Source organism: Mesoplodon mirus (genome assembly GCF_964341445.2).
Source record: "Mesoplodon mirus genome assembly, chromosome: 2".
Classification (NCBI taxonomy): Eukaryota; Metazoa; Chordata; class Mammalia; order Artiodactyla; family Ziphiidae; genus Mesoplodon; species Mesoplodon mirus.
Genome location: NC_138977.1, coordinates 42640753 through 42653898, shown reverse-complemented (window position 1 = coordinate 42653898; position 13146 = coordinate 42640753). Strand labels below are relative to the sequence as shown.

General features: G+C 39.0%; 1 protein-coding gene across 2 annotated transcripts in view; it reads left to right on the top strand.

Annotated features, from left to right (window-relative positions):
* Nucleotides 1-7180: 7180 nt before the first annotated feature.
* Nucleotides 7181-13146, top strand: part of CFAP299 (cilia and flagella associated protein 299) — a gene marked incomplete at its 5' end in the record, with an annotated part of 640567 nt that continues 634601 nt past the window's right edge. For both annotated transcript variants that reach the window (XM_082645145.1, XM_082645144.1), the window contains one exon: nt 7181-7291. In XM_082645145.1, coding sequence (XP_082501271.1) covers nt 7181-7291 — 111 coding nt within the window. The remainder of the gene's footprint in view (nt 7292-13146) is intronic.

The following is a 13146-nucleotide window of genomic DNA, read 5'->3' as shown; positions in this document are numbered from 1 at the left end:
CTTGGTTATTGAAATTAATATTTTTGTGTGCCTTTGGCTAAAGTTAACCACATCATTTTGGCAAGTGGTAAAAATGTCTATTTATATAAGCTTTTCATTTTTCTTCATAAATACATTCTAAGATATTAATATATTTTGTGTTCAGATTATTTGGTTAGGGTTAGCTTTATCTGTCTGAATTTTCCTAAAAATAATATTCATCTTCTCTGTTTTCATATTCAAAAATTAAATTGCTGTGTAGATGTCAATATTGGGTGGGTAGTAGTGATGGAGGGAGGGAGATGGAAAGGGACAATTTTGAATAAGAGAGAAGATTGTAAATTCACATTTTTTGGACACACTAAGACAATATGATAGTCTTGCCAAACGTGCTGAGAATTTTGGTCATACAATAATTTAGTACAATATGTGTTTTTCTTAAGGCAAAACCCATTATAGGGGAGCAATTCTACTCTTTCCCCCTCTTTTCAGAGATTTTCTTTAGGTTAAATCCAAACACTTAATAAACATTATGTTATGTTAGAGTATCACAGAATTTTGAAGCTAGATGTGATCTCACAGATCATCTACTTCTCTTAGAGAAGACAAAATTATTTTCTGACTTCTTAAAATACAACATTCTTGCACTCTTTCTATTAAGTATGTCCTTCACACATAGAACCAACTTTTCTCACCTATATCCCACTCTGTACACTGTAAATATTTTTTATCATAACTCCTATAAATTTTTCATTTCCTCATTTATTTAAAAATATATTTCCCAATTCTGCTTAGTTCCTCTCCTTCTTTTCCTTCACTCAACCAACGACCAGTTCAGGCTCTCTATCTCCCATGCCTAAATTATAATATCCTTGAAGATATAAAGGACCAGGTTTTATTTTTTGTTGCACTTTCAGGGCCTAGCACTGTGCCTGATCTGGCTATGTTAAATTATTACTGAGTGATTAAGTTTATTGCTTTGATAAGTAAGCGTCAGTGGGAAAGATGGAACAAAACATCTTTTATTATAATTACTGTGATTAATTTATTTGTAGTCAGAGAATATTTGATATACTGGAGAATTAGAGCCAAGTTCAATGCGTGAATTTTCCCTTAATGGAATTGACATCGCTTCCTTTTAATGCTTCTTCTAGAGCGATTAAAGAAGTCTAGTGATCTTTCTCCCTGTTTTGTATTGGCTTAGTTGTGACTGGAGTTGTATTATTACCATGGCTGCAAAAACACTTTAGTACCTGATGAGCCCTGACACTGTACTCAGAGGCTAGAAAGAAGATGTTGGTTTAAAATAGATCAAGCTTCTCCTCTGATGAATTCTATAGAGGTCAGTGCATATTTCAGAGGTGCTAAATATACTCCTCAGGGAAGCAGCTTGTTTCCATCTTGTCTCTGGAGTTTTAAAAGTGTCACTTTTTATTTTCTCCAGAAATTTCATCTGAATTTTTTTTTTTTACCTTCACATCAGTGCCTCATTATTTGAGTTTATTAAGTAGTTGCAAGCTTTCATTAAAAACCAACCACATCACTGTATTTCTTATTTTGAGCAGGCAAAAGTTTGGTCTGAAATGAAAATTTTCTGAATCTTATTTGAGGGTAAAAGTATGTATTGAACTTGAAATCAGTTGTTCCTCTATACAGTTTCTTCCCCAAAGGTTTCTAGAATCCATCTCTCCTAGGTGTAATGTGTGAGATGGAGGATAGAGATTGTCAGATGAAAGAATGTGGATGGCCTTGTCAGCCATGTTGAAAAAAAAAAAAAAAAAGAAGGGAAAGAAAATTTACTCTGAGGACCATGGGAAGCCCGTGGAGGTTTTCATAGGAGTGTGATGAAATCAGATCAGTGTTTTTAAATAAACACTTTGACTCCGTTGTGAAGAGTGGAATGGAAAGGGTGCCTATGGGATCTAAGGAAACCAGAAAAGGGGCTATCTTTGGAGTCTAGATATCAATCTCTGGCTTAGGCAAGAAAGCAAAGACAATGAGATTGGAGAGAAATTGAAGCCTTCAAGTGATGTATTTGGGAGACTGAAATAACAAGTCATATATTTCAAGGGTAAAGGAGAGGCAAGGATCACAACTGTCTTCCAGGTTTCTTCCACGAACCACAGAGTGGAGAAAGAAAGATGTATACTGAAGGAGGGAACACATGGGTAGCAGCAAGTTTAGGAAGCATGGGAAGAGAAAAAAATTCAATTTTATATATGTTGTCATCTGGTGATGTATTGTAGACAGTTGGTTATTTGGGCTGGAGCTCAGGAGAGTGACCGGGCTAGTTGCATAAACCTTGGAACCGTTAACATGTAGGACATTAGTTATGGATGTGGATTTAGTCTCAAAGTCAGAGAGTGTAGCAGAAAAAGGCCTATGAGAGGACCCTGAGACTCTCCAGTTTTTAAAAGCTAGTTAAGGGGAAGAGGAGCCAACAAAGGAGACAGAAAAAAACCCAGCTAATGGAAAACCAGCCAACCACTCAACCAACCAACTAGCCTTAGGGCAAAGTAATGTGATGGAAGCTACAGGAGAGTTTTGAAGAGAAGGGAGTGGTCACAGATGCAAATGCCCCTGAGAGTCAAGTACTATGAGGACAGAAAAAATATGTAGGAGATCATATTGGTGAAGATAGTTTCATGGAACAGTGTGTAACACTAGATTGGAATGTGCTGGGCAGAAAGTGAAAGGTAAGAAAATGGGGATAGGGATTGTTGCTAACTCTTTCAAGAAGCCTTGTTGTGAAAGATGAGAGAACCTATAGCTGAAGCAGGCTGTGGGGTTGACGGGGGGTTGTTTTGGGGTTCATTTGCTTGTTTTAAAAATGGGAAAGGAAGTACGACAGAGAGAGAGAGAGAGAGAGAGAGGGAGAGAGAGAAAGAGAGAGGAAGAGAGATAATGATACAGTAGTGAGAAGGGATAATGAAAATAAGAAATCCCGAGAAGGCAGAAGGAGAGAACCAGTGTAGAATGAAGGTCTAAGAGCACATGAATGTCTTCCTTTGAAACAAAAGGGAAGAAGTAAAGGATTGTTATGTGAGTTAACTTGTATATTTGACTACAGGATATCTAATCTGAAGACCTTTACTTCCCTTGTGATGTAGGAGTTAAGACTGTCTGCTTTGAGACCAGAGGATATAGGAGTAAAGAGAGAATACAGAGTAGGAAAAGTCATTGTAGGACATAAGAGAAAATTGAAGGGAAAAAACATAGTAAAGATCGGGGGCACTGCTGAGCAGCCATTTGAAACTGGCAGCTCTGCATTGATCGTGGTGACAATCTATTCACGGGTCATGTCTTTTGAGAGCGTTTGGCCACTCAGGGGAAGTGGCGTTTCAGGGTAGAGCCTGATTTCCATGTAGGCAAGGAGGGTGAGAAAATTTTCAGTGAAATTGTTAGGAAAATCTTATAGAGTCATTGAGAGCCCAAGTTTTTTTCTGTTCCAAGGAGATAGTTGAGGCTACCATATCCATCATCTATCCCACAGCACCGTAACTTTCAAACATTTATTAGCTTCTGACACTTGTCATCTCCACCCTGGGAACAGTTCCATCTTATACTTGTCTTTCTCTCTTCTGGATCCTTCCTTTTACACTGTCAGATACAGTCAAGGAGAAAACTCTGGAGTTATGACACACGAACCCATCATGTCTCCATGACCGAGAAGCTGTGGAACCAGAACTCCAGCACCTTTAATAATTGAGACAGTGTGGAAGTCCAGTGATCTCATCACAACAAATACCTTAAATAAATTCAGTGTCATCATTATTATAAAGCACAAAAGAGCTCTCTTCAGCTGATGATTAAGCAATAGTCCTCATCTGTAATCCACAGAAACTTTACAAGCAATTGGGCAACATCAGACACAAATCTCTTATCTTTTTAGCGTGAGCATATGTTTTTCTTTCTTACAATATGGTAATGTATTAAGTCATTTTTAATAGGGCTTCAAGTTCTTAGAGTGTTTAGCATCTTATTAACATAATAAGCAGGGTATTCCCCTTCTTAGCACGTCAAAATATCAAAAGTATGTTTTCTATTCACTTTCCCAGATTTCATGGTATATTGCTAGATATTTGGACATAGAAAAGCATAGAGTTTAATTTGAAATTCTTTCATATACTTTCACCAGGTAGGTATAATGCCAACGCCTTTTTATTTCTAAGAGATAATGATGCTTAGATTTTGTTTACAGTCTTATGATTTTTATTTTGAAATTGTGTCATTTTTTTTTAACTCAGTAAACTAAGCTAAATATGGTATATATTTTGTTACTCTTACATAGCACGTGTTTCTTTTCTCTTACCTTTTGGAGTTTTGTTGTGAATATACATAATCCTTGCCGGTCCTCTTGCAAAAAAATGGAATATCTGGGAATGGGTGCTAAATTCAGATTTCAATCTTTAAAAATCCTCATCTTTAAGTAAGAATTCATGTTATCCAAAATAAAGTATTTCCCGATCATAACAAAGATTTTGCAATAGGAAATAGAGACCTGCTGAAGCTTGTTAATTTCTTTAACGCAATTTTTTTAAAAAAACATCTTTATTAGAGTATAATTGCTTTACAATGGTGTGTCAGTTTCTGCTTTATAACAAAGTGAATCAGTTATACATATACATATGTCCCCATATCTCTTCCCTCTTGCATCTCCCTCCCTCCTACCCTCCCTATCCCACCCCTCTAGGTGGTCACAAAGCACCAAGCTGATCTCTCTGTGCTATGTCACGCAATTTCTTTCATGCGATTTCTCAGGTACAGGTTTGAAACTGCTTTTGAACTTAAATTGAAAGTTAAGCAAAATACAATTGAATTAGGCCTACTATCATGCAAGCCTTTCTGTGGGAACCAAGCCTATGTTTACACATTTTCATTTTTTCTTTCACTATTCATAGAGAAACTAATTTGTTGAAAATCATCCTCAGTGTTTTGAGTTGGAACACATTACTAGATTCAATGACTGAAAATACTTTCATGATTGTTTAAGTTTAGATGTTTCAGAGATTACTTCATCAAAGAGCTGTTGATTTAATGAGGTTTCCATTGAAAATGCATAGTCACAATGGATAATAGATAATAGAACGATATACAGGCAAACAATAACCTCACATTTTACTAACATATAGGTCCTTGTAATCAAACTGCCATAGTTTAATGAACCCAAAGATTCCCTAGATGCTTTACAGTTTCTCGAAGGCAATGAGATTGTGATGGAGGAGGACTTCAAAGCTAATATAATAAGTATAAGCACTCTGGAGGCTTTAAGAGTAAGACACGTTTTGTTCAGTGGTACGTGATCATCACTCAGTCATTTTCATTTTACCCTCTCTTCTTCCATGATTACTATCTCTGCAAGCGATTCATCCAAGCACTCAAAGCCTCCCTACCAGTTTTCCTCCTTAGTCAGCTTCCTTTCCTCTGCTCTCCTTACTGTATCCCTCACAACTGTCGGATGAACTTTTCTAAGCCTTTCCTTATGCTCAGTTCATCCAGAATAATGCCTCTTTCAAGAGGCATTTATAGAACTCTCTGGATAATTGAGAATACTGAGACCCATGGATTTCTTCTCATCCTTGGGCTGTTTGAATTTTCAAGTCTTTTTAGACATGAAAATCTTTTTAGATTAGATGATATCAAAGTGGTGGTTGTTAATTTTAGCATAAATACTAGTTAAAGATGTAATTCATTGTTGACACTTAGGACAGTGCCTGGTATGCAGGGTGCACTCAATAAATGGTATTATTATTATTAATCTTGTTGTTGTTATTATGTGTCCAGGGTTTCTCTCTCCTTTCTTTCTGTTCTCCTAAATTAAATGATTACATTGCATTTAAAAATAATGTCCAAAGTGCCTTTTAAAACATTTCAGAATATATTAATTAACAGACAAGTCAAGTCAGTAATATCCTAGAGATTATTGTTTACATCACTTAAAATTTGTACATTAATGACAGCCTAATTTTGAGATGACTTTTTAAATTAAGAAAGCTAACTCAAGGTGAAGTATCTTACCAGATGTTTTCATTAAAAAATGTTTTTGCACTTCTATGAAAATCTTCAAAATCAATTCAGTAAGTACTTAGAGAGCAACTGCCTCAGGCTCAAGTGTTGTACTATGTGTTAATTCCTAAGGACGATTTGTAGAACGTTAAAATCCAAAAATGGATTCTGAAAAGTTTTGCCAGTTGCCAGGTTGGATTACTTTAAATCCATGGTTTTTTTTTTTTTTTTTTTTTTTTTTTTTTTGCTGTACGCGGGCCTCTCACTGTTGTGGCCTCTCCCGTTGCGGAGCACAGGCTCCGGACGCACAGGCTCAGCGGCCATGGCTCACGGGCCCAGCCGCCCCGCGGCATATGGGATCCTCCCAGACCGGGGCACGAACCCGTATCCCCTGCATCGGCAGGCGGACTCTCAACCACTGCGCCACCAGGGAGGCCCTAAATCCATGTTTTAAAAATGCAAAGCTGTTCTAAAGGAAAAGTCTTTAGTAAAAACCTTTACTGTCTAAGTTTCCACAGATATTGTACCCTTTGAAAAAGGCAGCTTCAACAAGCCAAGGTCTTTCATTGTGTGCTTACTGAAACTTAAAATGTAAAAAGAAAAAAAAAAATAAAATAAAAACAAGCACTTGGGGCCAAAAGAGGTCTTCAAAGATATTTCGTTAAGTTTCTTTCCTTTGGGAAATTCCCAAATTCTTCCTTGTATCCAAAATTTTTGAAATAACACAATCATTAATGTATTTTGTTGTCGGATTTGTTCACAAGACCATTTCCAGAAACTTGTTTTGAGATACTCTCCCTGCAAAAATGGATCTTCAGTTACTTGAGAACTAACCCTGAAATTTTTGTTTTTCACAGCACTGTTTTAGAACAAGATTAGAAGCGCTGATCTATAGTATTTTGTCTACATATTCTTTTAAATTTTGGATTGCAATTTGCATCTCTCCCGTGGCTGCATGTTTCGCCGAAGTCCGAGTCAGTTGACGGTGTCAGACCTAAACTTGGAGTGGGTAATTTGAGACGGCGTTCCTAGGAGTTAGAATGAAGCCTGAAACGTTAGCAAGACACGGGGGTGGGATTAACGTCCAAAGCTCCGCACCGGTTCCCAACTGATTGGAAGGGACGAAGTGGGTGGAAACTTCTGACCCTGCACCCCCGCCTCCGTTGCTGGGGACGCTCCGACCAAGGCAATCGCAATGGATCAGGAAGAGGGGTCGACCACCGTGGACAATATAGTCACTCAATTCAACACCTATGAAGATTTCCTGGACTCGCAGGTCACTACACTGGACTTGTACTACCTGCAGGTAAGGGCGGCGGCCCCGCAGGGTGGCCACAGCTTCGCGTTCCTCGGTCCCTCCCGAGCCCCCGCGTCGTGGGGTGTTCGCCCCCTGGCGGTGGACCTAGGGAACGGCAGGCCCTGTAGTTTCCCGATTGCTGTACGGCGGGGCCTGGGTCCGTACGGAATTCGGGCCCCTGGCATCCGTGACCCGGCACAGAGCCGCGTACGCGCGCAGGCGCGCACGCGCGCGCACGTACACTCGTTGCGGGGCCTGGAATGTCTGTACGGCGGCCTCCGTCGCCCCCCTCCTGGCCCGTGCCCCTTTCAAAGTCCTGCGCCTTTGAGGAACGGGGCTGAATTCCGAGGCCCGCTGAGATCCTTCTGGGGGCTGCAATTCAGGTCTGACACTGTTTGTCTCTCCTTTGCCAGTTTGTACTAAAGAACAGAAGACAGTATCGTTCCAGGTGTTTCTAGTATATGCTGGGCATTTGGTTCCATGAACTTCCACCCCAAGCTAGTTGACTCAGAAAGCCCTTTAATTACGGGTACACGTTACAGCTCCCTGGCATTGCAGGCATGAGCTGATTTATTTTTATCGAGTTGATTGTTCACAACTATTGTTGATAGTTAAAAAAAAAAATCCTGCAACACAGCAAAATCTGACGTAATTGGGATTGGCTACTGTCTTCCTCTCAGCAGCCATCCTCCGACCTGCTTCTTAAAGGTGTGGGGATGGGTGGGAAGCTGGTAGGGGGCGGGGGGGGGGGCCGCGGAGGGATGGAGTTCTTGTGCTCTTCGGGGAGAACCAAGTTGAGCGGGGAAAATAATAGACTACGGGTCCTGAGAAGCAGGAGGTGGACGGTGGTCCCTAGAGCCCTGGCGTATTCCCAGACCAGGCTGCCTAAATGGGCACTGACTTGGATTCTCCTGCCCTGGAACCATGCCACAGAGCCGCCAATTGCCCCTCTCTATTTAGGCCAGAAAGAACAAGGGCCTCTGTTTGGGGTCACACCACACCTGAGTCTGAGAAGGATTTGTATCCTGCAGCCAATCCCCAAACTCCTTATGAGCAACCACGTGATTCATCCATTTAGGGGACTGAACTTTTTGGACTCCAATGATCGTGTTCAAAGTGAGATTTTACTTCAGTGTGGATTCCAAGGTCTGAAAAGTGCTTATCCTCCAAAACACATTCATGTTCTAGATAGGAACATAATTTTAAGGAACTAGAATCATCTAATTTTAGTCCTATCTCTGCTAAGAACAAGTTGTGTGACCTTGGACAGATAATTTGATCTTTCTGGAATTAACTGTTAAAAAAAGCCAGGTGGTATTTCCAACATATCTTCTGATTTCAGAAACAAGCTTTTTAATATTTTATACAGATAACATGTTTAAAATCATGAAGGTTCCGTTTTATGCCTTGCATGGAAGTCACTGCAATGAAGGGGAAATAGTAGTGGTGCCAAACAATGTTTGCATCTAAGGTTTTGAATATCTAAATAAACAAGAATGAAATATAGACAATAAATATCCCAATAGGCTATAATCATCTTTGTAGCACTTGTGGAAAATTGCCAAGCTTAAGCTTGATATTCTTAAGAAGGGTTTCAATTTTTTTAAAGGCAGAGATTTTTTTTTTTCATGTGAATTAGAAACTAAAAGCATTAACGTTGATTAGGAGCGAGAAATTAATACTTTGTGTTTCATCAATCAGAATTTTAAAGGTCTGCAAAATGGGAAATGGTGACCATATTTAGGCGAAAGGTAAAGAAATTTACTTTTAAATTTGGCATTGGTTAAGACAGTTGCTGTCAGCCAGCCTCTTTCATTGGCCACCTTAGCGCTGGCATGATGGGCACAGGGAGGAAGATGGAGGTTACACATGGGCCCAATAGGGTGGGCTCCCACTTGCCAAGGCTGATGTAGCTACCGCTACCTCAGAATGTCCAACTTGGATGACAGGCATTCGACTGTCAGCAAGCAAGTCGAATGCCTCCGATATAGCACCATTTTTCAAGGGAATCAACTAGCCACTTGGTGGCAACTAAAAGCATTGGGCCCCTTCAACTTTGGAAGGGTCAGCAATTCAGTGTGATAGGAACAGCCACATTTGGTAGTAATGGGTTTGCCTCTTCTGGCTATAGTCATAATACTGCTCTGCTACCTAATGGAATATTTTTTTCTCTTGGCTTTATTGAGATCTCATTGACATATAGCACTGCCTAAGTTTAAGGTATAGAGCATAATGACTTAACTTACATATTTTGCAAAATGATTACCACAATAAGTTTAGTTAACATCTGTCATCTCATGTAGATGAAAGCGAAAAAAAGAAAAAATGGTGTTTTCCTTGTGATGAGAACTTTTAGGATTTACTCTCTTGGCAACGTTCAGCTCTACCACCCAGCAGTGGTAGCCATAGTCATCAGGTTGTGCATTACATCTCCAGTCCTAATTTATACCTGGAAGTTTGTACCTTTTTACCTTTTGACCACGGGCATCCAATCCCTTCTTCTGGTAACCACATATCTGATCTCTTTGAGTTTGTTTTTTTGCGTGTTTGTTTGTTTGTTTTTAGATTCCACATATAAGTGAGATACAGTATTTGTCTTTCTTAATCTGACTTATTTCACTTAGCATAATGTCCTCAAGGTCCATCCATGTCATTGATGATGGCAGAATTTCCTTCTTTTTCATGGCTGAATAGTATTCAGTATGGCTGAATGGTATACCACTTTTCTTTATACATTGATCTGTTGATGGACTCTTTTGTTGTTGTTTCCATGTCTTGGCAGTTGTAAATAATGCTATAATGAACATGGGGGTGCAGATATCTCTTCAACATAGTGTTTCTGTTTCCTATGGATGTATTCCCAGAAGTGGAATTGCTGGCTTGTATGGTAGTTCTATTTGTAATTTTTTGAGGAACTTCATATTGTTTTCCATAGTGGCTGCAAGCATTTCCTTTTCTCCATATCCTCACTAGCATTTGTTATCTCTTGTCTTTTTGATGATAGCCATTCTAACAGGCTGTGGTAGTATCTCATTGTGATTTTGATTTTCACCCTACTGATTAGTGATGTTGAGCACCTTGTCATGTACCTGTTGGCCATTTGAATATCTTCTTGGGACAATATGTCTATTCAGATTCTTTGTCCATTTTTAAATTAGATTGTTTATTTTTCTGCTATTGAGTTGTATGAATTTTTCTTTTTTTTATATTTTGGATTTTAACTCCTTATCAGATATATGATTTCCATTCCATAGGTGGCCTTTTCATTTTGTTGATCATTTTGCTGTGCAGAAACTTTTTAGTTTGATGTAGTCCCATTTATTTACTTTTGATTTTGTTGCTTATGCTTTTGGCGTCAAATCCAAAAAATCATTGCCTAGACCCTTCAATGAGCTTTTTTCCTGTTTTCTTCTATGAGTTTTACGGTTTCAGGTTTTACATTTAAGTCTTTAATCCATTTCAAGTTAATTTTTGTAAGTCATGTAAGATTTGGGTCTAGTTTCATTATTTTACATGTGACTATCAAATTTTCCTAGCACCGCTTATGGAAAAGACTGTCTTTTCTCTACTGAGTATTCTTGGTTCCCTTGTCAAATGTTAGTTGACCATATGCATGGGTTTATTTCTGGGCTCTCAATTATGTTCCATTGGTCTATGTGTCTGTTTTATGCCATTACCATACTATTTTGATTACTATGATTTCCTAATATAGCTTGAAATCAGGAATTGTGATGCCTCCCAGTTTGTTGTTCTTTTTCAAGATTACTTTGACTGTTTGGGGTCTTTTGTAGTTCCATATAAATTTTAGGATTTTTTTTCTACTTCTGTAAAAGAAAATGTCATTAAAATCTTGATGGGAATTGCATAGCATCTATAGATGGGGTCTTATGGAATGACTATTTCATCCACAGGCACAGGGTCCTATTTACCTCTGTGTCAGACTAGGGACCTAGGCTACAACAGAGGAGCTGTGGGAGTAAGGACCTGAGCATGTGGTTCACTTTTAATAATATATTCAGAAACATTCAGAGCTGCCAGCAGATAGATCATTGGAATGGGTTGCTAAAAGCATAAATGAAGTGCCAATTTGGAGAGCATAGTTTCAGAGAATGGGTGCCATCCACCATGATACAGCATATACTTAGCATCCAAGATCTTTGCACTGAGCTTTGTTCCCTTTTTCTGGGAACTAAGAGGTTAAAGCACCTAACCCAAAGAATTTGGACTTTCTTTCCTCACTGGGGGCTCCGTGGGTTAATTGTCTTGGTACTAAATGGGGGAACATGCCATCAGGTGACTTGGTGAGAGTCAGTTGAATTAGAAGTTATAACTCTTGCCTGGAATCTTCAGGGTACTTGTCTAGGAATCAGGAGGCAAGAAGAGAGTCACCATCTCGGCAAGCATAATTGAGCTTTACTGTCAGGAAAAGTTAGGACTTATAAAATCAGTCATGAAGAAATGTGTTTGGAATTCTGGTGACTCACTTGGATGCCTCTTGGTAATCTCTTTCTTAGTTGTGGTGGTAAATGTACAAGGGCAGCAACCCAGACTTGAAAAGGGCATGGTGACCAGGGGTTCAGAGCCCTCAGGAATGAGGGTCTGGCTCACACCATTTGATATGCTACCAAGACCAGTAGAGGTGTTAGCTGAGGGTGAGGGGAATCTAGACTAGGAAGTAGAGGTAGGAGATGGTATTTGTGTGGTTCTGAGTCAAGCTGCAGCAGCGAGGGCTGAAGTTTACCCCAGTATCTTTATTCTTCTTGCATACATCTGAGTAGTCTTCAAAAATATATATATATTTAATAAATTTTATTTATTTATTTATTTATTTATTTATTTATTTATGTATTTATTTATGGCTGTGTTGGTTCTTCGTTGCTGCACACTGGCTTTCTCTAGTTGCGGAGGGCGGGGGCTTCTCATTGCCGTGGCTTCTCCTGTTGTAGAGCGCAGGCTCCAGGGCACATGGGCTTCATTATTATACTACATAAATATTTTCATTATATGTAAATATATATATTATTCTTCATTTATATTTTCTACACAAAAGGTAATATTTATATCTTTCTGTAACAAAAAAAATCGACATTAAATCTTGGAGGCCGTTTAATGTCACACTATATAGATCTTCCTATTCTTTATAAGTTGCTACATTGAATCCATTGTTTACTTAGGTTGGTCCTTTGGAAGTTCATTTTCCTTATTGCAATATCCCAAACAACAGTGAAATGAGCGTTTTTTGTACATCCTTTTTGTGTGCAGTTGTAAATGTATCAAAAAGTAGAATTGATGGGTCATAATAAACATGGTCAAAGTGCCCTCCAGAGTAGTCATTTACTCTCCCACCAGCATGTATGAGACACCTTTTCTCTCAGACAGTCACCAGCACTTGATATTGTCAACCGTTTTATTTTTTGTCAGATCATATGGTGAAAAAAAACTCTTTGTTTTAATTTTAATTTCTCTGATTATTAGTGAGGTTGACCATCTTTTAAATTTTTCCTGGCCATTTGCATTTCTTTTGCGAATTGCCTATTGCTCTTCCTTGATTCCCCCCGCCCCCGCCCCCAGCTTGTTTTTCAAACTTTCTTTCCTCTCTTCAGGCTCTTAGTGGATGACTTCATCTCTCCAAATCAACAAAAAGAGTCAATCAGGCTGGAACTCTCTTCAGTTTTCTACCATGAAACTTATAAAACCACCTTAATTTCTGCCCATCCTCTCTTCCTTCCCACCTGTGTTAATGGTGTCTACCATGCATGGTGCCTTTCTGAATATACTGAATCTGGCATTTGAACACCCATTATCATTATAATGTTTTGGGAATTTTCCCAACTCTGCATCCCACCTCCCTAAGGTAGAGGCAG